The sequence below is a fragment of the Diorhabda sublineata genome, chromosome 8 (assembly GCF_026230105.1).
Source record: "Diorhabda sublineata isolate icDioSubl1.1 chromosome 8, icDioSubl1.1, whole genome shotgun sequence".
Lineage (NCBI taxonomy): Eukaryota > Metazoa > Arthropoda > Insecta > Coleoptera > Chrysomelidae > Diorhabda > Diorhabda sublineata.
The window spans coordinates 21,862,401-21,888,822 of record NC_079481.1 but is presented as its reverse complement, the minus strand read 5'-3'; the positions used below and the strand labels follow the sequence as shown (position 1 = coordinate 21,888,822).

At 31.8% G+C, this 26,422-nt stretch overlaps 1 protein-coding gene across 1 annotated transcript in view; it reads right to left on the bottom strand.

The window, feature by feature from the left end:
• Positions 1 to 26,422, bottom strand: part of LOC130447344 (glucose dehydrogenase [FAD, quinone]) — a 96,135-nt gene that overhangs the window by 10,152 nt on the left and 59,561 nt on the right. The window contains exons 2-5 of the mRNA XM_056784113.1: positions 15,733 to 15,994; positions 11,861 to 12,006; positions 3,836 to 4,094; positions 851 to 1,114 (exon numbers count right to left, since the gene is read on the bottom strand). Of these exons, the coding sequence (XP_056640091.1) occupies positions 851 to 1,114; positions 3,836 to 4,094; positions 11,861 to 12,006; positions 15,733 to 15,994 (931 nt within the window). The remainder of the gene's footprint in view (positions 1 to 850; positions 1,115 to 3,835; positions 4,095 to 11,860; positions 12,007 to 15,732; positions 15,995 to 26,422) is intronic.

Below are 26,422 nucleotides of genomic sequence, written 5' to 3'. Positions count from 1 at the left end.
AAGAGACCTAAAATAAAAAACATCAATCAACTTCAGTATATCTCAATAAAATCTGTAGTAAGGCACATCATTCTCCTGCTACATAATAGCTTGTAAAAGAATGATGCATTGTTGCCGTTTTAAACAGCCACAACGCGTTGTGGGTCTCCGGTGTAGCTGTTTTGGAAGAGTTGCTACACAAACTATATACATTTAAATTAGAATAAAATATCAACCACTACCTAACGTAACCCAACCCTATCTACCTACCAATTTTTGATAATCGTCAGGTATAGATTGGGTTAGGTTCCGTGCGCAGGGAGTCGGATGTAGGAGGCCGAAATAATTCCCCCAAATTCTACATGCGAGGTAGGGGTTTGGTCTACCTGATACAGCGAGTCCCAATGGCTCATAGGAGATCTTTAGTCGTGGGTCTCTCTCCTCATTGTAGAGGGACGAATGATCGACCATCCAACAGGTTATGTGATTAATAAAGGAACGAATGTTTTTCCTCAATAATCACGGTTCACAAAGAGCTAGAGAAGTAAACCTCGATAAAAGAATCCGCAATCTTATATTTTTAGCAGCCGTGACTAGAGGAGGAATGAATGTGTGTTAGTCCATCTGGTACTTCTAGGATACCTGGTGACCTCCCAGAGTATTTTGTCTTAATAAGGTAAGATTGGGTAAATTTCAATTCATATAATTCTAGCAATGTTTATGCCAAAATAGCTACACGTTATTATGAAAAACTTTAAACGCTCCAAACACATTATGGTTTCTTTAGAATGTCCATTATGGATGTATTAAGAAATATGCAGCATGTTTAATATCAATACATTTTTCTCTAGCTTCACATTGAGTAACTTACCTCCTGATACAATAACTTCTTTGGTAACATATATAGAGTTTCGGGTATTTCCACGTAGTATTTCTACTCCATAAGCTTGTTTTGATGTAGAATTTAGAAGTACTTTCGTCACAGTTGTATTCAATAGAATATGCAGATTGCTTCTCTGGATGAACGGTCTCAAGAATGCCTTGGCTGTACTCAATCGAGAACCATTTCTATTTGTAGTCTGAGCTATATTGAATCCGGTGTGATACCTGCCATTTAGATCTCGGATGGGATAACCTGCGGAATAATAATATATATGGCGTAGGTAGAAATATAAAGATTTGATAACAAATTATTGTTCAGGGAATACAGTTACAGCTTAATTTTGGATGGTAATTGTACATAACAACGAAATTGAAATAAAAGGTGTGTTATAATCAATATTGATTGGAAAATTTAGGATTCTTACGAATTATAGAATTTTGAAAAAGTCAGAGACGATATTTTTTCAAATTTAAATTTAAATTTAAAAATCTTACATTTATTTTGTAGAAAGTGTGGAATATAGAATTAGTTTTTTCTATTCGCTTCATCCTGCTAATCATGTGCTTTCATTATAGTGAATGTCTTTCGATATGTGTTTCGACCCATTCAGTATTAAAATTGAAAACTTGATATATGAATAAATAGATCAGCCACCATATCATCAACAAAATACAAACTTTTTTAACCTGACATAAATTTTATGACCCTAATTGTTAAAAATAAAATTTTAATTAATAAAAAACAGGTTTCAATTTAAATTCAGATATATTTATTATTTTTTTAATATTTAAACCATTTCTGTTTTCATTTTCTATTTGAATCTGTCTTAAGGATTTTTATCACTTCATTAATAATATTTCAAAGTTTGTTTTTTCCTTAATCCATGGTTTATTAATGCAGTTTATTTTTTTATAGTACTCTTATAGTATAGTAAAGGGTTGCCTTTAAATAGATTGTTTCGGGAGTCGTTTTGGCTTTTCACTCACTCTGCACCTATACCTGGAAGATATTTTATACAAGACTCTAAATTTCATTGATCTGCTTAGAAAATATGTTATTTTTCTGTGTTTCTGGACAACACAAGAAGTTCCTCAGAGTTCTCAACTGATATGGTTATGAATCTCCTGAATAGTCTTTGACTTGTAGTGTTTCTCCGACTTCATCTGATATTTTAGCCATTCATTCAGTTCATTTTTGATGTGATATCTCATGAGGGCTCTTTTTTAGGCTCTCTACTTTCTTATTCTCTCGTATACCCTGGTAGCCATATTAGGGTTACTTCTTTCTGTTAACTATTATTTCAGAGTATAATATCTTAATAAATCCCACTAAATTACGAAGCACACCCAGAAAGTAGGTTTCCCGATGTTTTCTCCTCTAAACAAAATGTATTTAGCCATACCCATTGCGCTTGCGTATCAGATCTATGGCTTGCTACATAGCGGTTGTTGTCGAGCTTGTACGTGGTGGAGAACCGTCGCTTCTCAATTACCCATTCAGTTATTTTTAGCAAGGATGTACACCCTGAATAGACAGTTATTCGAGTTGTTTAATACAGGAAACTTTATCAGTACTACTTATGCTCTCATTATGGATAAACATACAAAAAATGGTTATTTCTACACTAAGAAGGTTATATCTAGGTTCAACGGTTAATTGTTGGCACATTGGCGTTCATCTAGGATCAGTATCACTCCTATAAATATGATTTTGTTCCTCTTCACCATGTAATCCACCGTTCCACGGATGGATAACAATCACACGGCTGGAGTCTATAAGGAACACATCTGAATTGATCATTGGTAAAACTATCAGTTGTGTACTAGGTAGGTATTTCCAACAATTTTCGTTTTGAAGGATATTTTAGATAAATACATTCAAACAGCAGTTTTTACTATTTTTCACCCAACCGGAATTTACTACATCGTGACAGTCAAACCATATTTCATCTATATAAATTATGTGTCTATTAAAACTTCGGTAGTCTTTTATCTGACGCAAATAATCTTGTCGTCATCGAACGATCCTTTACGATTCGGTTATTGCAATCTGTTTATTCAGTTTTTTGTGTTTAAAATCAAATACTGATGAAACTTGACGCAATGTTTCTAAACTGGTATAATTTTATTCTGGATAATCTGCTACCTTTATATAAACTATAAATTGTCCTACGTATAAAATCTTGAGTAGCTTTGACAACTGATTCAGCTTTTCTTTACATGTTTTTTGGTTATGTGAATGATCCACAGAAACCCCTTTCGTGACTTCTCAATAACTGGAAAATTTATTTACTCTAGTTTAATTCAGCAATTCTTATTATGATTGCATTATCACATTTTTGAATATTTTGATTTTTTGAACATTCGAATCTACTTAAAATCACTTACTGTGTTTGTATATCTAAATCTTTATTATTAAATTCATACCTGTCTTTATTCTCACTACACTGTGCAAATACATTGTCTTCATGCGCTTATGGTCTAAAGTTAATCTAAAATTAATATCACCAAGCCACGCCACTGCTTATCGCCTTCCGACAGCTTCAGCCAAAAGAAATGCATTTATGTTTACGATTCGATGTTTTTATTGGTATATAGTGGAGATGATGAGTCCACGTGAACTGAGTACATATGAAGCTACAATAATTTGAGGGTCATTTTGAGAACATTTCAGACCTATTTCAGTAGTCTAAAATTTAGAAAACCTCAAGAAATTAGGAATAATTTTATATATAAAGTTATAATGTAGTAAACCAAATGTGCACGTACAAACAATAATCGAAGTGTTTATTCTTTCTATATTCTTAATAATTTTTAATCAGTGAAGCTGATAATTCTCATCCAACTTTTTATCTTTTTACCTATTTGGATAATTTCTCCATGGGTGGTCATAAAATCAATTTAATCTCAACAAAACACAAAAAAATGTGAGATATCACTAAAAAATTTGTAGAAATTAACTTTTCTCTTTTACCTAGTTCTTGAGCAGCCTTCAAAATAGACTTTGATAGAGGTGGATGATAAGGAAATTGCGAAACTGATAAAAGACCACCTTTCGAATGGTAACCAATGTCAACTTGATCCATTTGTTTATTATCCTCACTTTTCAGAAAATGCGGTAATACTTCATTGTAGCTCCATCCTTCGTTACCCATTGCAGCCCAATCATCGTAGTCTTTTCTTGATCCTCTCATATACATCATTCCATTGAGTACAGATGTTCCACCAAGAACCTTAAGAAATATTAGAAGTTAAGAGAAACAGTAAGATTTTTCGAGCAATAAAAATTAATATTTCGGTAATTTAAAAAAAACCGGTATGTTTTTATGAAGAAAATGAAAGAATGATCACTTAGTTGAAAATATCTTTAACTTTTTGATATATGATGCAAGAGATTTCGTAACTTGTGATGAGAATTGTACACTCAATTCATTTCACTGCCTGTCTTCGGCTTCTACCTGGGAATCAACCTATTGAGCAAGCAACCATCACCAAACGTCATCCTCACGGTCAATTAGGCAATCTAACAGCTGTACTATGTCAAAATGGCGGCCTGGAGTGAACAATCGAATTTCCGTATGTACCTGTGTTAGCTTCCGTTAGTTTTTTCCAATAGTAAGAGTTGTTTTGTATTGATTTTGGGTTCTATGGTTTTAAGTGGACTCCATAGATACTTTTTAGATCAGATTCTGAGAAAATAAAGCAGCCGAAATTGAGTATTTTTCCAATTTCTTCACTCAGTCTACAAATCAGCAATCTTTCAATCAGTTTACAAAATTCAGAAAACTTGTATTTATTTTGCTTTAACGGGAGTTTCTTGAACATTAAATACAATTATAATAACTTCACAAACCATTTGTTCACCCCAGGGCAGCCATTTTTAATTGAACATCAGCTGATATTATATCTTCTTCTGTTGTTAAGGTAGACCAACCAAAATTTCTTAATATTTTGACTTGTATATGGGAAAGTAAGTAAATATTAAGAATGTTGTGAATTTTAAAAAGAGTGAAATAGGAGAAGATGTAACATGCCATTCGGCTTACTTCGTTTTTCTTCAAACATGTTCTTTTGTTCACGTATTGTGGCACTGTAGGCACTTTAGATTTATTTATTCCAACATTAGAGAAATTAATTTGTTATCGACGTCCCACTTTATTGGAGAAATTCAATAAAACCTCCGATTGTATTTGAATACTCCCTCTACACCACACCTATCAAAGTAAATTTCAGTGAATTTGTAGTGATTTTATTCTTTATATTGACTGGTAAGTTTTCCCTTGCTTTTTTATGATAGTTCTCATAAAAATTCGTATTTTCTATTTATTAGAGGAACAGAACGAATAGAGAAAAATAGATTCCTGTTTGGTTATATTTTCAAAATATAAATTCAGTTTTTTTAATGTTGAATATAATCTCCTTTGATTCAAAACTGTTCTTGCTACTTATTCCTTCTTCAGTAATTTCCATTTGTGTTCCAGTTTCCTTCTTCATTTTATTTTTTTCCCGCAGTACTACAGTTGGAGCTTTAGCCACACCCAAAGGACTCAACCGGTACACCACACAAGAAATTCAACTCAACTCCAACATCTGGGAATCCAGTTGGGGATATATATATATATATATATATATATATATATATATATATATATATATATATATATATATATATTACCTAGATTACCAGGCAGCTTTTCATTCTTCCAAACATTAAAATTCACTACCTGGTGTAAGATTGTAAAAGATTGTGAATATATTAAGGTGTTTTTGAGTCAAATTTTCTCGATGCTGTTTTGAACTGCTCTTCTAAAATTGTAAAGAGTTTAACTCTTAGAATTCATTATGAAACCGTTTGTAAATGCTTCTCCTTCTTCCTGCTGTGTATAGGCATCATTGCCTGTTTTCTTCACGTCATTGCCTCTGCTCAGTCACCTGGGAGGTTGTCACTCCATCTTTTCCTAGGTCTTCCAATGCTTCTTTGTCCTGCTGGTGATTTATCCCTTGATATTTTCACAATTCGTTCTTCCGTCATGCGGTCAATGTGCTCATTCCATTTTATCTTTCTATCCAGTACCCAGTCATTGATATTATCTATCCCACATGTTCGTCTTATGTTTTCACTCCTTTCTCTATCCAGTAGTGTTCTTCCCGCTATTCTTCGAACTATTTTCATTTCTGTAGTCTCCAATATCCGTTTCGTTTTAGAGGTCTCAGGTAGGGTCTCTGCTGCATAGGATAATATAGGTATGATTGCGGTCTTGTAAATGCGGGCTTTTGCTTCAGTTCGAATGTATTTATTTCGCCAGATTGTGTTATTTAGGTATGCTGCTGCTCTTGAGGCTCTTGTAGCTTGGTTTCTTACTTCCGTCTCCACGTCCCCGTGTCCAGATATTTCGTTTCCCAGATATGTAAATTTCATTTCCTGGTGTATTATTTTGTTATCCACCACAAGCTTACATCGGATCGGTGTCTTGGAAGTAACCATTGATTTTGTCTTTGCCGCTGATATTATTATATTGAATTTTTTTGCTGTTTTGTTAAATTGGTACAGTAGCTTTTGCAGATCGTCCTCGTTCTCCGCCAACAGTACCGCATCGTCTGGATAGCACAGGATTTTGACTTCTTTATTTCCCATTTTGTATCCTCTTAGTTTGCGTACTTGTTTTATGATTTCATCCATCACTATGTTAAATAGGAGCGGACTGAGAGAGTCCCCTTGCCTAATGCATAGGTATAAATATTTTTTATTTAACTTCTATATCTATTCAAGATCGATATTTTGTTTAAATGGTAACTAATTTTGGAAAGCCAGATTCACATGTGTAGTCACAAAGTCACTATATTGTCTCCGTAACTTCTCAAGGTGGCTTATTCACTTCCATTGGTTAACCAGAAGTCTAATTTTTCGTGAAGCTTTCATTAAAATTCAAAAAATAGTGTTTCAAATGATGAGAAATATATATTATATTTTTTAGTTAATTTTGAAACAAGAACATGTGCGTGTTGTTGTTGTTGTTTTTGTTCATTTTCCCAATACAACTATTAATTTTTAAAAACTATCTGAAAACTGAAAAGTAAGCACTTGAGCGCTTATAGCTTACTATTTGACGTTTTGCTTAACAAATTCTATTTAGAATAAAATAAATGAATTCAACATAGATTTCCATATACATTTTTAACAATATAGCCGTTCCACTGCAATATCCGATTTCGTATTGTTAAGAATTCCTCACGACGATCACGTGTCTAAGGTAGATCGATGCAAAGGGTATAACAATTAGGGATGAATCGATTCTCGATACCGATTCTCGATACCACCGATAATTTTACATTTGTATCGGTATCGAAAATCTATCGCAAAAAGTCGATACTGATACCAATAAATGGACGGAAAAATTTTTTTGTTTATAAATATTGCTATCAAAATGAAAATATCATATTTTGAAAAATCATTTGTTAAAATATGTGTCTTTGTTTAAACAACAGGCTGTCTCGATACATTTATTGCGCCGACAAATTAGTTCCATATCGTCTTTGATAATGTTAGGTGTAGAGAGTAGAAAAATCCTGATTTTGATTTTTGTTACAATAACCACAAAACCAAAAAGCTAAACTTTTTAAAGATGATATGATAAGATATAACTTCATACTATTAAAAACGAGAATGTTGCCTTTAATCGGCGACAATTATGTCCGCCTCTGCTCTGCCTTCCTTACGCAAGATAAAGTATATCCACATTTCTTCGTGATATTTATTTTATTTAATAATTTCGACAACTTAACCTTTGCGGACCTATGGCTTACATTTTCTATCATTAGAAATTTCATCGTTGAAATAAATTTTTAAAATATAGGTATTTGTTGTATGTTCATTTCAAACGTGTCATTAACCTAAATTACCTAACCTAACCTAACCATATGTTTCCCTCTGTTAAGGATTGTAAGGATTGATCCAATCCCCCTTTTTACAAGGGGCTATTTAATTTGTCAAGTTTGTTAACGAATAATTGCTCCTCTAGAATACAGAAATATATGTTTTTTTATTTTTATTTGGTACTATTCTAACAACTTTCCGCGCTTTGCTACAAATTTACGAATTTTTATGCAGTGGCGCCATTTTAAAAAATTTCGCAATGGTAAAGACACTTTTTGCACAGAGATAGTTCTCCTTAATTTTTCTCTCCATTAGTATAATACAGCCTGAGAATATCGCGGTGAGCGTTGGTCGCTTTGCTTAATAATTAAATAGTGAATCAGCCTTTATAGCAGTCAGTTAACATGCTTATATTTGATATGGGCAGAAGTGGACACCCGTTACCGGAGATTACTATGAATGGTAGAGATGTCTTAAACCTCTGATTAGCACAATATTGCAACAGATTATATATATTATTTTATATGTTTAAAAGACATCTATTATCCGAATCTCTTTTATCTCTGTAGATAACTGATAACTGTAAAACTAATAAATGAATCTAGTAACTATATATAAAGATAAATAATTTATTTACTGTAGAGTTACAATGACCCAAGCAATATAAATATATATCCTGCATCAAACAGGGTTAACTACCTACAAATATAGAGATTGTCTAATAAATAATATCGATTTCCAATGCTCATTTTATTTATTGACTAATTATCTGAAAGAAAGCCTTAATTTTTGCAGTATAGCCATTTGTCAAGTTCTTTGAGTCTTTGAGAGAATCACTCTATTGGATGTGGTGGAAGTTCAATACCACCAAGTTCTTATTCTGCATAACTCTCGTAGTGTAAGATTTAGCATTGTCTTGTTATGAGAGATCTCGCTTAAGGTTATCTGTATCTGGATATTTCTCCAATAAAACGAAATACAATCGCTTTAGCAGTCAACTAAATAACTCGGCATTAATAATTCGATTCTCTGGAATAATTTTAATGTAAACTAAACCGTCGTAACTCCACCAGATAAACAACAAACAGGACTGTCCTTTTAAATCGACTTCTCTTTGACACGGGCTCCTGTAATTTTTTTCTATCTAACCACTGATTTTCCATGTTTGGGTTGTTTGGATAAATCCATTTTTCATCACAAGTAACAGAGCAATCATTTTACGGTACCTAAATTGGAAGTTTCGTTATTATAAAAACGCTCTACGTCGTCAATGAACAAAGATTAATTTGAAGAAAGTAAAGCAATTGTATTCTTTTAACAAGTTATGGCATATTAAATTTCAAATATGAAAACTCACCTCATTTATGAGATAACCTAGCCCAATGTACTTAACCTAGAGCATACTAGATGTAACGGGAGACCGAAAAGTTTCTGTCGTTTCTGCGTATGTTGAAATTTGATAGTCCTTCATTAGTTCATTATACAGTGCTTTTCAGATAAAAGTATCCACCTTTAATAACTTTTGTAATACTGGTATTTAGAAAAAATCCAAAAACACGTCAATTTATGTTGGAAGGGGCAAGCATTATGGCTTATTTAAACTTACTGGAAAAGCCACCCCCTCACCCCTAGCAGCATCCCCTTTATTTTTTCAAATTACTTTTCATATTTTTTACGTAAAATTTGGATACTCCTCTTTGAGCTGATTTCAAAAATGTATAATACTTGTAGGTTAAAGTGGTTAGTTTATGAGATAAACAATTTTTATTTTAAGAGCACAAATTTTACTTATTATTTACTTTCACCTTATTAGCCTGTACTAAAATGGGTTGTACAACAGTTCAAACTCTTTAATTTTTTTAACTGTGCTATTTATTCTACTTAAAAAATCCAAACAACAAAAAACTCTACTTTTTATTAAAGTTTGACATTGTCAACTTGATCGTCGTCTAGAGTTTTGCGAATCAATGACGCAAATTAACAATAACAATCCACAATTGTTAAACAATATTTGCCTTTCTGATGAATGCTCATGGTCATTAAATGGCTTAGTAAGTAGGCATAATTGTAGATATTGGGCTGAAAGTGATCCACATATTATGCGTGAATTCCATACACAACATCCCCAAAAGTTAAACGTTTGGTGTGGTAATTTCATCAACGGAAATTTAAATGGTGAATCATATCTTGAGTTACTCAGGGAAGGGGTTGATCCACGTATTACAACAATAATAGAAAATGATGATAACCTTTCCGAAGATTTACTGGTATTTTAACAAGACGGAGCTCCCCCACACTATGCTATGCCTGTCCGACAATTTTTAAACGAAACATTCCCCGCTCGTTGGATAGGTAGAAGGGGGCAGATGATGGAGTGGCCACCTAGGTCACCGGATTTAACACCCCTAGACTTCTTTTTATGAGGGTATTTAAAAACAAAAGTTTATGCTACCCAACCAGAATCTCTGGATGATTTACGAGAGAGGATAGAAAATGAATGTCGACAATTAAATCCAGCCGTATTAAGCAATGTCAGAGAGGCATTTCAAAATAGATTATACCATTGTATGGAAGTGAATGGTACTCATTTTGAACACTTATTGTAACTTCATAATAAATAGCACAGTTAAAAAGATTAAAGAGTTAGAACTGTTGTACAACCCATTTTAGTACAGGCAAATAAGGTGAAAGTAAATAATAAGTAAAATTTGTGCTCTTAAAAGAAAAATTGTTTATCTCATAAACTAACCACTTTAACCTACAAGTATTATACATTTTTGAAATCAGCTCAAAGAGGAGTATCCAAATTTTACATAAAAAATATGACAAGTAATTTAAAAAAATAAAGGGGATGCTGCTAGGGGTGAGGGGGTGGCTTTTCCAGTAAGTTTAAATAAGCCATAATGCTTGCCCCTTCCAACATAAATTGACGTGTTTTTGGATTTTTTCTAAATACCAGTATTACAAAAGTTATTAAAGGTGGATACTTTTATCTGAAAAGCACTGTATACTTCTTGTGTTGTTGAAGATATTTTAATCTTATTATGACTTGTTCATTTATAAATAATTACATATTAGACTTCGAAATTTGCGTTAAAATGGACCAAATACAAAAAAGCTTCACTTGCGGCCAAAATCATTTGAGATATTTACAGTTCATTAGATGTTCAGATTTCGGTAATTTGGATTTCACTGACTTCTATCAATTAAGAAGACCAACAACAATGTTCCCAAATGCCACATATGGTTCTATGGTTCTTCAGGTTCAGATTTTGGTAATTTGGATTTCGCTGACTTCTATCAATTAAGAAGACCAACAGCATTGGACAAAGACATGCTTTAAGCAGTAATGAAATTGAAGTTATGCCAGATATTTAATACACTGACAAATACCGTTAACTAACCTTGGTTGACAATTCAAGAATATTTGCAAAGGATGGGAAACATCATAACAACAGATTTTGGGCCCTCCATACTTTGCTGTAAAAAAACTAAGCAAACTGATCCATCATTTGCTTCTGTAGCATCATAAAGAACCGTTTTTGCAGGCTTCATCATTGAAAATGATAAATGAGTCTTATATGATAACCCAAAAGTGAATCTCTCCACGAAGTGTCTGGAGAATAAATTAAAATGTACATTTCGATGTACTGAAACCTGGATAAACTGTTAATGGAGATCATGATTATTAACAACAAAAAATGCGTTATTCTATAACACGACAATGCAAAAAAGTACTGTGTATTCAAACCTTGGAAAAATTTATTAATTGGGGTGATAGATACTACCTCATTCATCAAACTTACCGGATATCGCACCCTCAGATTTTTATTTCTTCCGATCGCTACTATATTATCTTGATGACAAAAAATTTTTATGATGGAGAAAATGACATCTCTAGTAGTTTTACTTGAAAAATCATTTGATTTTTACTGGTTTGGTATTGTATATTCACCCACTAGATGACATAATATTGTTTTGATAATTAGGGTGGTTACGCAATTAATTAAAAATAAAAACAATTCATTTGAATTGAGTTCAAGTGAGTATTTTGACTTTCCGGTCCCCCTCTGTAATTTTATGTAGTTCTAATAATATAGAAATTAAAAATATGCAAATACCCACTTTTCCACGAGGCCAGGAACATCTTCGTTCGTTTTCGTTAAGACAAGCTTGAGTTTCTGGTTCAGTACGGTATCCCCAATCAATGTTGGTTCCGATAAAATTAAAAAACATTGATGGAACTTGAGTTCCTGTCGGCTCGTCTTGACCTGTAATGGTTTTATTATTAATATTAGGATAAAGTAACATATTCAAGGAATCTATTCAGTACCATTGAGTAACTTATTTTTATCCCTAAATACGAGTTGTAAGATACCAATGAATAAATATGGAAAATTTTTTTACTACAGTTATTCACGCTGCATCTATTTTAAGAAGTCACATCAAGAAATCTTGTATCTCGTGGAACATGGGTTTTGAATATCGTATTTGTATTACTAGTTTTCTTTTAAGTTGGAGAAAGTGCGAAAAAGATATTGTACATGTGTCTATGTATGACATAGGTTATGATAACGTAATCCATGAAAATTATTAAAACGTACAAAGTTCTTTAAAAAAAAATGTAAAAATACGTCAAACAGTTCTTTTTATTGTGTGTGTTTTGACATGAATCGAAAAATAATAACATCAAATTTGTCAAAGGTGTGACTTCATTTTTTTAAGTAGGAGCTGTTATATTATTTGGTAAAGTTTGTTTTTCTGCGTCATAATAAAAAGATACACTTAATTCAGTAATATCGTTTAAATTGACTAAATCATCCAGAGTTGTTGAAGACCTGATTTAGGGAGTTATAGGAATCAATCGTTCCATTGAGTCTTTTAAATTTTCTGATCGGTTAACGTAAACCAGACTTTTTGAATGATTTTTTCAGTCCTAGACGATGAACACATAAGTATTGGAAAGCTCGGATGATATATTGAAGTTAGTCCACTTTGGTGTTTCCTTTCCAATCAAAATTTTTTTTTTTAGCCCGACTGTTATTGTTATCTACAAGAGAAACAAACTAGTTGTTGCTATCACCTTAACGCCAGTCTTCGAATTCTTATAATAATTTTATTCAAATATTGTGAAAATGCTTATCTATTGTTAATAGTGATTTGTTAATTCTTCGATCAATTTTAGTAATTACCTTCATATAGCATGTCACATTTTTTAAATATTGCTAAAATTGAACGTAGTTTAAAAATATGTATTTTTAAATGAAAATTCACATATGAAAGTGATTAAAATTACAATATTATATCACAAATATGGGGCGCTTTAAATATCAATGAAAATATGGTGATAAATACTTTATGTCAATGGTTACGAAAAGCAATAGATTATATCTATCGAAATATTATTCATAAAAGATGTTATCACTTCAGCGGTAATGGGATTAATTATCCAGACAATTTATAAATAATAAAATTACTTACTTCAGTGTCAAATTCACCAGGTTGATGTCCATTTTTAAAGATAAAAAATAGTATATGCAGAAAATATTGTTATAGTAGCAGAAACATTCAAGAAAATAGAACAGTAGACTCATATATAGAGACAATAGAAGACATGAGAGTGAAAATAATAATCAAGAAATAAAAAAGATGGTAAAAAACCAAAAAACAAGGAGCAGGAAGATGATCTAGTGATACTAGTACCAGAGTAGATAGAATGATATTTGAATAGCTGGAAATCATTTTAGAGATAGCGACAAAGTGAGAAGAGCGATTCAGATAAACTCTAAATAAGTTGATATTCGAGAAGAGAGTGAAGACATAACAATTGTTATCGTTTTTTGGTTTCTTCTATCTCTATTTTTTAAACCCTAAGCTAAGCAGTAGTATTTTGTGTTAGCTGACCACATCGCAAGGAATCAGTTGTGAGAGGGTACTGAATACACTGATCACACCACCACTACACCAACACTCAGAATTACACTGTATGACGCGCGTTTCGATAAACAAGTTATCGTCTTCAGAGACTGAAGGTGAACTCAGTAAACTTCATCTGAAGACGATAACTTGGTTATCGAAACGCGCGTCAGACAGTATAATTGTGAGTGAAACAGAGAATTTTTGTTGTAAGTTTAGCCCAAAAAAAGTTTACTTTGATTTAATTAACACAAACAAGTGTAACTAGCGCCATCTATTGGCAATGTTAAATTAGAGTGCAAATTATGATTCCTCATGCCAAAAAACGTAAAATTGTCAACTTTCAAAGAGACATTGTGTAAACATAAAAAATTATTGCGAATATTTAAATTTAAACTTTGAACACCCCGTATCTCGGAAACTAGCAATATTTGCATAAGGCATGTTGAGCAGAATCATCATAGAGGTCTAGAATCTACAGTTCGGAGATTGGACATTCTTAATGAATCACCCTGTATTTATTCGACCACTTTTCCGGTAAATGATCTGTAAAAACTGAGTCAAATCATAGCGATAAGTAAATGATCTATTTGTTCTCACGTTCTGATAAGCGAAAATACCGTGTAAGCCCGGCTTCACAGTCCACCTGGATTTCATGTTTGTCCAGAAGATAGATGGAATTTTTGTTTGATAGGGCTATGCTTGTTTTCACTGTTGAAATTTAGAACGAGTAACAAGGTTATACTCCTGACCTCCTTTTTGTTACATGTGTAAATTGTCCGAAAATAAGACATCGCCATCTACTTATTGCATCATATTTGAGCAAGTATATGACAAAGAAAAATGAGAATTTGTATCAAAATTGAAATGTTTCCAAAATTCCTTTATGGGTCGACAAATGCCATATTCAATTTTTTCGGTTTTCATAACATTCTTTATTAAAATAATTTCGTCCAAGATCACATTTGCATTCATTCAATCTCGTACCATACGCATATGACAAAAAAATTAAAGAAGATATGAATTATGAATATTGTTATTTCATTAGAATATAAATAACTGTATAAATTCTTTAAACTGCAAAATCTGAAGAAAAATATGCTGCTAATTTGTGAAATAACAGCCGTGTGGTTAACTAAAAAAAACACATTTTTATTTATTTTATTTATCAATGTTATCTCCTTAGGCGTCAGTTTCAGCAATGCTTCTTTATTTGAGTTGAATTTTGGCGAGCATTTTTTGAGTTCAGCCAATAGCTCGTGGTCTTGTGATTCGGTACATTGCCTTGGTGCAACAGTGTTTTTTTTCACGACATATGAGGCCGTTTCACGGCGATTCAACAACTCTATGCAGTTTTTACTATTGATTGTCTATCCCTTAAGAAGTCCACTCACATGATAAACGTTTTGATTACGGAAAGAAGTGATTTACCCACCAAGTTCATTTACACATATCGATACAAAAATCTGATTTATTACGTATAAACGTGGCACCCACTTGGAAAAAAGCTTTCTTATGGTCAAATGATCATGCATAATTGTAAACACACCGCATTCTGATATCTTCACGGCCTCAGCTATCTCACGCAATTTGAATTTATGATTAGATATAACCAAGACTTTTTTTTATGTTTTCTGGAGTAACCAATTCATTTGGACGATCAGAACGTTCACCATCATCGGTGCATATACGACCACGTTTAAATTTAGCAAACAAATGGTTCTTTTCGATAGAGCAGAATCCGGATAACACTTTTGAAGCAATTGCTGAGCCTGTACAGTATTTTTTTATCAAGAACCAATGATAAATAGATACACTAAATTATTATAATCCATTGTTTTCCAAATAACAATAGTTAAATGGTTGTTACTTTTTCCTCACTAATCGAAATGTCATGAAATTTTACACATAGTCTTTGAAAGTCGTTACTTTGTTGAAGGTTGAAGTTCATTTGGATTTGGATTTGACAATGGTAGCTCCATCTGTGTGTAAGCCACACGACTTTGAGTGATGATATAGCTACTAATAAATTATTTACACAAATGCAAACAGGGCTCCATTATTTCTACAAAATAACAAACCTGCTTCTATCAATAAAACGTTCCATTCCGGAATTTCAGATAATCTACTAGCTACTACTGCACCTGAGCTTCCACCTCCTACGACAATAAAATCATATTCGTGAAATAAAGGAGGAGGTTTTGCTCTATTACAGGGATCTTCTATATCACATTGAGACCGGAGGAAGACTTCCAGCAAGCCCATAAAGAGCATGAATTGGACACCACCACATGTCGCTGCCAAAGTTGGGCCTGGTTGAGTCAGCGGACAGTCACAGGACATCTGAAACAATATTATCATATAGTATATTTATTATGCACGTTTCACAAATGCTGTCAAATAAGTGATATCAAATTAATTTAGACATTATTAGAGTTTATTTATTTGTGCCCACTCAATTTGGATGCTTGAGTTTATTGATACTGAAATAGAAGATATGGATTTTTGTATGAATTAGGTTCAAAGATTAAACGTATGTATTCCCAAGTCAGCACTCATAATCTCTACAACATTTATTAAGCTCTATTAACAAAAAATTATTTCGATCATTGGATAACCTAGAGTTTTGAGACCACTACAACTGAAATATTACAAAAACATATTCTCCTAACTCAGCAACTAAAAACAAATTGCTTCCAAATCAGAGGCCAGTTTTTGAAACTGGTTCTAGTTTTCGAAATATTAAGAAAACTCATTATTTCACTAATTTTTACCATTTTATGGAAATAAAGTGAAAATTCAACTGAATCTTTTATAGTCATTAGGAGGTGCTCCGTGTATCACAGTTCAACAGTAGTTCTAAATTCTATTAACGGCTTTAAATTTTTGCTAATCTATGTATAGCCGCTAACATTGCTCGTCGCTCGTGATACACAGTTTTTTTAGGAAAGCAAAATTTTTAGAAAAACAAAATGTGAATGCTGAAAATACCACTTTAATTTTGATCCTTATTTTGAATGAAAAGTCTATTACTTCCGTTTAATTCATTAAAAAAAATTAATTTAAAACAGAAGAGACCTAATATCAAGAACATTTTGATACATTAATACATCAAAGGGTCTAAAAAATAATAAAGAAATTTATGAAATCTATTATACCGCTTTATCTGGCGTTGAACATTTTGTATGTATATATGTGTCATCTATTGTTTACAAATATAGGTTCCAATAAATATTCCTTCTTTTGGTCATGGCAATTTTGGAAAGAGTTTTATCAAGTACTGTAAAGGTGATCCATCGCAAATGACCGCATTGACAGAGTTCTTATTAAGGCCACTTAGATGAGAACACATTTTATTAAGCTGCCTCATAGTAGGTTTAACCTATAGAAAATAGAACATACAACGACAAAATTTCTCAAATCCAGTTGCATTACAAATTTTAATGAGAGAAAGGGAGAGAGAGAAATGCTCTATTGTCAAAAAATTGTTAGAATTTGTAGACAGAAGCTTGTAAAAGCTAAAGAACAAACGTGAAAATAACTAAATAAAGATACAAATAAAATTAATAAAAATTAATAAAACATACAGAAGAAAACCACGATGAATAACAAAATTATAGGTAATAATTAGTATATAAAGCAAAAATTAAACCAGTATGCATATGCAATTAAATATTATTATTAGAATAGAAGTCGTTTGCAGAGTAGAAGGCACTTTCCAGTAAATATGCCTTCAAATTATTGCGGATTGCGGGAAAAGGTGATATCGTTTTGATTTCAATTGGCAAGTGATTCTGCATTTTATTGCATTGTAAAATATTGAGCCCATAACTAATTCTGAACGTGGAGTAGGTAGGTGAAGGTAGTGTAGTCACTTTTGGGCGAAGAATTTTGACTTTGAAGTCGAGTTCCGTTACATAGATTTAGTGGTTCAAGATATCAAATTAAAATTATTGTGGCACCCATTTTTAACTAGAGAGAATGTGGAGGATGGCCATTCGGATTTGAAGAATTAAGAAGCTCCTGTGGGTAATGGACCGCATCTTCTTGATCCATTACATTATTAATAGATATATAAGTAACTATATCTTCTGGAAGTTTAGTTCAAATTAGGTGATTAGGTCATCGTCAACGTTACTGATTCTCGCCGCTGATATTGCCCTTTGACAATACCATTGATAATCTTTATTTTCTATTTCAAATCCTCAATGCTAGTCTCTCTTTAGCACTAAGTGTGTTCTCATATTCGTAGATAGTTTTAAGGTATGAAGAAACTTCCATAATGTGGAACTTTTGAGTTACCATCACTTTTTCCAATAAAGTTTGTCAACAATTCCAAGCAAACATAATAGTAATCCCACCCATGTTTTTTATCACAGTTTCTAATATCTACAATTCCTATCTAGACCCTCTACATGAGCTCTATGGATCATGGCACATTCGTCGTAGATTATTAAAGTGCCGTATTGCAAAACTTTTCCCAAAGGGGCATTTTTTTGAGTATAGTACACGCTAACTTTCTCTAAAGAGAGATTTAGAGGCAGTTTAAAAGTGGAAGGAGCAGTGCGTCCACCTGCTAATAAAGTTGCAGCGATTCTTAATGTCCTTACTTTTGCTAATATCAAATTAGTAATGAAAGTCTTGCCGTTCCACCTGGAGCATCCATAAAAAATATTTTCCGTCATTAAAACGAATACTATGCATAACACGATTGTACGCCGTAACTTATTTTGGTTCACTTTCAGTAATATACTCTTTTGATTAATATACATCAGATCAAGCTGGAAATCAGTTAATGATTTATCGCCAATCTCATGAATATCTAATTATGATAAGTTCATCATTGTATATATCATCACTATATGCTAATGTCAAATCCTGATTCTCATTACGCATTCTGTTTAATTTATATTCACATAAATCATTACGAAATTTATTCCATAACATATAAGGGATCAGATGGCTGGCAAAACATGAAAATGATGGTAAATAATTCGTTTAATTTTGTGGCACAGATAAGAGTATCTGATATGATATTTTGCCAATGTTCATTTCCCTCCAGTAAATCCAATTCCTTGCAAGCGCCTTGTTTTCGAAATAACACCATTAACGGCCTTTAGATGTTCAAAGGACATTGGACCGCGAACATGTTGAAGTAACATTCTTAAATAATGAAATTAAGTTTGTGATGAATGCTTAGACACGGCGTGAAGTTGTGTCTTTCTTACACCGGGATATCCATCAACATCTTTTTCACGTCTTTTAGAAAATTTATGTTTTACGGTTCTTGTAAAACCGTTTGTTTTGCAAAGATCAAAGAACACTGTCGTTTATGAAGGATTGTTGATGCGATCTTGGAAAATTTGCAACATTTTCCACTGATCCTTCGCTCCTATTAGTCTCAGCTTGATGATATATAGCCCAAAGCCTTCCTCGACTATCCAACACAAAAACAATAAGAATTTTTAAATTCGTATCAGTAGTTCAGTCCTGAGATAAGCGCATTCAAACAAACAAAAAAAACTCTTCAGCTTTATAATATCAGTATAGATTTCGGTGATTATGGAATGTCAGTGTTTATTTCAGCAAAACCAAAGTCCTACAATAAGTATATTTGAGTTCATATGTCAAGTTTTTCTCATGTTTTTGATGAAGGAATCGTATCAAAACACTTTGAATCGATTGTGTAACTTATAGCGTTTTAGCGTTAAAAGCATCAGCTGCATTCATTTAAATAGCCGCAGATAGCTTCTGGAAAAGTTACTATATTTCACTAAGATGCCAAATTTGTTTCTTCCTATAGGCAATTTTGTACGTCTGTTATTATAATAATAAGGTAATTGCATTTATTTTTTTGTTCTTGAGTTGTTGATATGAAATAATGTCAAAAAGTAAAATATTTATCTAAAACCAAAAAAATGAATCTTAATATTTAAATGAAAATCTCTCAGAATCGTCAAAACACTTTCAAACCGTTTTTGTTGTATATTCAAATTTCTTGGAATCATAAAAAACTTTGTCAAGTGTTTTCGTCTTTGTATTTCCACATTCTGGCACAAAATACGATTTATATATCATTTTTCGGATTATTCAAAGTTTAATAATAACGATTATTTTAGAATGACCGAGACAATAACTTCATATTTACTTTGTATCATATGTCAGTGTTGATTTTATACCTATGACGTAACGCAATGTTTAAACTACCTATACAATTTTTGAATTTCCAAAAATTTTTTTCCCTATAAATATTGAGTTAGAAATTAAAAAAATATGTGAAAAAAGTTGTATATAAACTATTCAAAACTATTTTTTTTCTCAAACCATGAAAATACCCTTTTAAAAAAAGCGAGTTTTACCATAGAATTTCTGGAATTTCTACGAAATTTGGTTTTAGTATTGGTTTGGTTTCATTAAAGGCCCGAATTGATGTCTTCGATGTAATAAATTTTGAATTTTGCCAAGTTTATTATAACAGAATTTACTTATATGATCAATAGCTGTAGCATCCAGAAATTAAAGCCAAAAATTTATCTTCTATGAGATTTTTTACACATACTTTTATCGGTAAATACTATTCATTTGTAAATCGAATCAGCATAGGACAATAAGATTGATGGTTCCAATTTATTAATTTTCATGATAATTTTTAGAAATAAACTAATGATAATTAATTTTGTCAAGCATTAGGTATCTAGTATAAAATGCTACACTGTGTTCCTTTTCATATTTTTGTCCTGATTTAATTGGTGGCAAATTATTTTACAAACATGGATACTTTTGAACAATATCTGTAGGTGTATTTTCAAACTCTAAATATTCGTATTTCATTACAAGCAATATTTAACTAATCTAGGATGTCTAATTATAACAAATAACAATGGAAATTTTGCCGCTTGGAAAGTTGACTGTAATAATGAAAAGTGCTTTGGTCGTGTTGTTATGGAAACGTCGGCATATGCTTCCATAACCTAAGTAAATATTGTGCGTTAATCTTCGGCGTTGCGTTTTAAACACACAAAAAATCTATTCAAGTTATATACCGTTTTTTATTATTTATATCACCATATTATTGCTCTTTTTACAATAATAAAAACAGTGAACTCCAAAAACATCGTAAGACTTTTAAAGCATATACTCAAATTAGAGGACGCATTATATCAATATCTCAACGTTAAAATCACCCTAAATCCAAATATTTATGAATATTTCATAAACAAACTCGACAATGTCTTTTGACCTACTTCAAATATGATAAATCGAAGAGTTCATGGCATTCTGTTCAATTTATTGAAAGAAAAATAATAGCTTTTATAAAATCAAATATATTTTGTTATGTAATGAGAATCACGATGTAACATTGACCTTTTGAATCATCGGATGTTGAGCAAACTAGGTTAAATGCTAGAGTCTTCCTCAATAAAATGTTATATTTTTATTAGCAAGGTATAATTAAATTTCGAAGTGGAGAAGGAACTGTTACATTATACGTTCAAACGTAAAAACCAGTCCAAAAAGCAAATTACATAATAGATCATTCAGATGATTGATCCAAAGAGAAATTCTGCTAAACCCTAGGGAAATATACTGACAATGACTGATTTGGTCAAGTGAAGAAACGCTGGTATAAAAAATTTCAATTTAAATATATGAACATGTACATGAACAGATACATAATCTGAATATCATAATTATCAATGGAAATTATGCGTTTTATTATGGCGATTTATGATCCATTGATTAAGAAAGTATATCTACTAAGTTTCTTCACATTAAAATATTTTTTTTAATTGTTGTACCTATATAGCAATCATTTGTTTGTATCGGTACTTATCAAAGTTATCATATGGGTACTTTAATTAAAATTCAAACACAAATTAGACTCCGTTATTATTCGGATTATGATCCTATCCGGAAACTGAATATATTTTGTAGGCAATCATTTATAGTAATCATGCAAATCAATCACTTTTTCATTTGTTATGTAATCATCAATCAATCACATCTCGTCCGTATTATAACTTTTTAAATATTTCGAATCCTTACTTAGTCCATAATTAATTTTGAGATATCGTATGCACTGCGACCCAAAGGATCTACTTTGACTTTCTTTCTTGCTGCTATACTAGATAACCCAGTATTTACAGCTAATCTGTTATTCCCACTCCTTTTAAAAAGTCTAGATTGTGGGATGGCTGTAATTTCCAGAGATCTTCACACTTATATACTCCATAATTTCTTTCTACAAACGCTTACATCGATCCTTTCAATTCTTAAACTTGGAAGTACACACATGTTTCCTAAAAGCCTAAAACCGGCGCGCTGTAAAATGTATTTAACTTATACTTGAAGCAAGAAACTAAAATTATGCTTCACTTATTATCAACGTATCGAATTGGTGAATAATAGTGAGTAAATCGAAGTTTGATCGAAAATACCTCATCCAATATCAAAACTAGTCTTATTCCTATTCCTAAGAAAAACCGATCATGCTCTCTAAAAACAGTCGTTTCTATAACAATTAATATTTACGCACCAACAGAAGAAGCAAAAGACGAAGTCAAAGATGGATTGTATGAAAACCTGGTTAAGGTATGGGAGGACGTCACAAGACATGATACATTATAAATTATTAGAGATTTGAATGAAAAAATAGGAAAAGAAACCTCTTTAGGTAGTGTGGCAGGAGAACACATCCTACACGAAACAGCTAACGATAATGAAGGACGAATATATAGTCTAGCCGAGGAAATTAACATGTATATTAGTAGCACTAACTTTAAACATAAGACAGAACATAAAATTACGTGGATGATACCAGGTAGTACCAAGGGAAACCAAATAGATCACGTCTTAATATCAAAAAGAAGATCAAAAATGATATAAGATGTAAGATAATACAGAGGAACAGGTGTCGAGACTGATCATCACTTAGTAATAATCAAAATTAAATTAAGAATGGTAAATATAGTGAGTAAGATGATAAAAAGCAGAAAATGGACTGTGCAGAAACTGAAAACAAGGGAGGAAGAATACAGAAAAGAAATAGAAAAGCAGCTATAAAAAACTAAAGAAAAAGATAGTATTGACAACTTGGAAAATGACAATAGAAATAATGTATATCAACATATAAAGAAACAAAATAGAAAACAAACTACAACAAGAGAATTATTAACGGAAGATGACAGTGAATAAGTGATAAATGTACCGTATAAGAAACTGAAGAAAAATCGACGGAAGCGGAATGTAATGACATAATCAACACACTGAAACACAATAAAACAGGAGGACCAGACAAAATAGTAAATGAACTAATAAAATATGGCGGAAATAACCTAAGGTACAAAATATTCAAGATCATAGAAAGAGTATGAGAAACAGAAGCAATACCAAGAGAGTGGTCTACTGGATTGATTATACCAATACAGAAGGAGGAGATCCTTCCATTTGTAGTAATTATAGAGGTACTAGTTTGCTTAATACAGTATACAAAACAACATTAATAAATGATAGACTGAATAAGGTAGTGGAACTTCTAGTCCCATAGGGGAATATCAAAAAGGTTTCAGAAAATCAATAGTAGATGCCATACATTCTATAAAACAAGTGATCGAAAAAAGTTATGAGCACAACATTAATATGCTATTCATCGACTTCAAACAAGCATTCGACAGTCTAAAAAGGAGGACGATTATAAAGGACATGGAAAAACTAAAAGTACCCGAAAAGTTGATACGATTGGTGAAAATGATTATGCTAAATCCTAGGGCTAGGGTAATAACAAAAAACGGACCAGCTGAGTAATTTGAAATAAATGCTGGGGTAAGGTAGAGTGACGGGCTCTCAGCGGTATTGTTTAACATTGCAGTTGTAGGCATAAAAGGGAATGTAATATCGATGGAAATGTCATTAATAAATGTCATTTATACAAGTTATAGCATATACTGATGATTTATCTCTATTAGCAAGAGACCGCAAGAGTCTAGAAAACACATTAGACAAAATTGTAAGAGAGGCAGGAAAAAGAGGATCATGAAAAAACAAAATATATGGAAATTGGAAGAAAGAAGGAATTTCGCAAACAAAAAACATTGAAAATAAATGACCTCATCTTCAAAGTAGTCGACACCTTTAAGTACTTAGAAACAATGATAAGCAACCAAATGACACAGAAAACGAGACAAAACTATAATGCAAAGCAAAAGAATTAGCACAACAACCAAATTCAAATTAAGAATCTACAAGACTGCGATAAGACCAGTAGTTACATACGCCGCTAAAATAATGAGACTAACAAATATAGACAAACAACTGAGAATATACGAGAGGAGAATAATTAGGAAAATTAATGGAGCAGTGAAAGCTGGAAATAATAAGTATAGAGGACTTATGTACTATAGTTATGTACTATAGTTATATACTGTATAAGAATATATTAGAGAGGATATAGTAAATACAATTACAGCAAAAAGAATACAATGGTACGAACACATTGAAAGAATGGAAAAACGGTAGGGTATAAGAAAAATCATACAATGGAGAGCGAGCGAGAATAGATTGCCTGGTAGACCAAAAAAGAGATGGGAAGATCAGACTGGAACAAACAGAGGGTTGCAGGACAGAGAAGAATGGGGAACAATAGTGAAGGCTGCAAAAATATTTAATAAGCTGTAAATAAATGTGGACTGGAAAAAAATGTGGGCTGACCATCTACCAAAAAATAGAGGGTATATATATATATATATATATATATATATATATATATATATATATATATACATTTCTTCTGATAAAGACTTAAAGAAAAGTCGAAACATCAATTTAATCTGTCTTTGAAGAATTATTAAGAACAGGAAAGACATAAAATCAAGAATATTTAGAAATATATATAATGTAGTATATATATACAATAATATAATAATAATGTATTCCGTCGTTCCTCAAAACAACTATTTTCCTAGGTAATGGCTACATCTTTATCAAAATAAGAACTGAAGTTAAGTCGAAATTTCAATTTATATCTATCTTTTGAAAATTATAAAGATAAACTTATTTTAAAACAAAGGCACCTAAAATCAAGAACATCTAGAAACGAAAAAACAAACATCGCAAGAAATTATGTGTTTATTAGAGATTGCGTAAACAAAAAAATTGTTTTATTTGAAATGAAGCTGGTTTCACTTCATCCATATGTGTGTACGCGTTAATCACATAATACTTTCATAAATTATAGTTTAGTTCATGAAACAAAAACTATTGAAAAATAATTATTTATATCAAATGATTATCTTGATTTATTTGAACCAATTAACTATATCTGTCCTCTTTAATATACGAGTACATACAATTAATAAAACGTAAATCACGAGCAATAAAATAATAATTGTTGTAAATTATTTCCGTAGTGATTGGTGCGTAATCGAAATTTTGTTTTCTATATACTTTGCCGCGCCTTTTTGTTATATTAAAGATATTAATATATAATGAACAATCTTTGGTATATTTACCAACAAAATTAAATAAAAAACGATAGATAATTCTCTTATATGAAATTAATCCTAATGTAAATTTGGAAATTTCGATATATGTTTCTCATTTACCTGTGAACAGATTTTTACGAAACTTGACTCGTAGATAGCTCATCAATGGGACTCAAATGGAAATATATATTTAGTTTCATGGAAATATCAAATCATGATCTTAAGTAAAGTGTCTTCATCGTCCGTTCGACTTGTGATTTGGATTATGTTTTTAAATTCTCACAGTAACTGTATTTTTTTTCGCAACAATCATTTCTTGACTACCACATTTTCATATGATGTCTATGTTCGATTCGTGATAGTAACAGCTCTGTATAAATTCACTAGGTCTATTATAGCAGACATAAAAGTGGTAGATTTTATACTATTCAGTGTGTCTCGTATGCAAAAATGTTTTTAAATAGTCATACTCAACATTTTTGAAGTCAGAAGCTTGCCGAAAGCTATCTGGTCTTCCTTAGTGATACTCCTTTCGTAACAAGTTGAACTGACATAACCAAATCATTCACACTACTACTCAGTGTGGCGGACTATACGAAATAGAGCAGACTCTGCTATATATGCCTATCTCATTTAATGTACCATATAAATGTACCATCGGGATCCTACACACAAACACAAAAGAGGCAGACTCGAAACAATCTTATGAAAGCGGTCCAAAATCCAAATCCAAATCCAAAATCGTCACAATCCATCATCAAAAAACTCTTAAGCTAATAAAAAAAAACCTAATAATCATTTCTCCATCTATGCTCCTGATAACAAAAATATTTTTCTGAATAATTCTAGTTCCTGTCAAATTCTTATTTTCCACTATAACAAAAAGCCATAGTCTGTAATAAAATAAAAATAAAATGATCTTCGGTCGAGAATAAGTGTTTTTGGGTCTTTTGTATTACACAAGAATAGTTACGGTTGTCGGAGATAGAGGTTAACTTTGATTGTTGTTTTATGTTTCTTTATTATATACACAATCATTGGTGTGTGAAGATGTTCACCGTTTAAGATCGATATTGAATGGAATGTTGAGGTTCTGTCTGCAAAGAGAATACTTACACCGATAAAAATCAAATATTATGTAATCGCCATAAATAGATATAAAAAGAAAAAGTTTCAACGAGTTACTTCCATATTTGATTGAGACCTAATACTATTTTTTAACTATTCCTTGTACCTTTCTACATATAAAATTTGCCATATGATCTTGCAACTGCCAATGGTCTTCTTATTT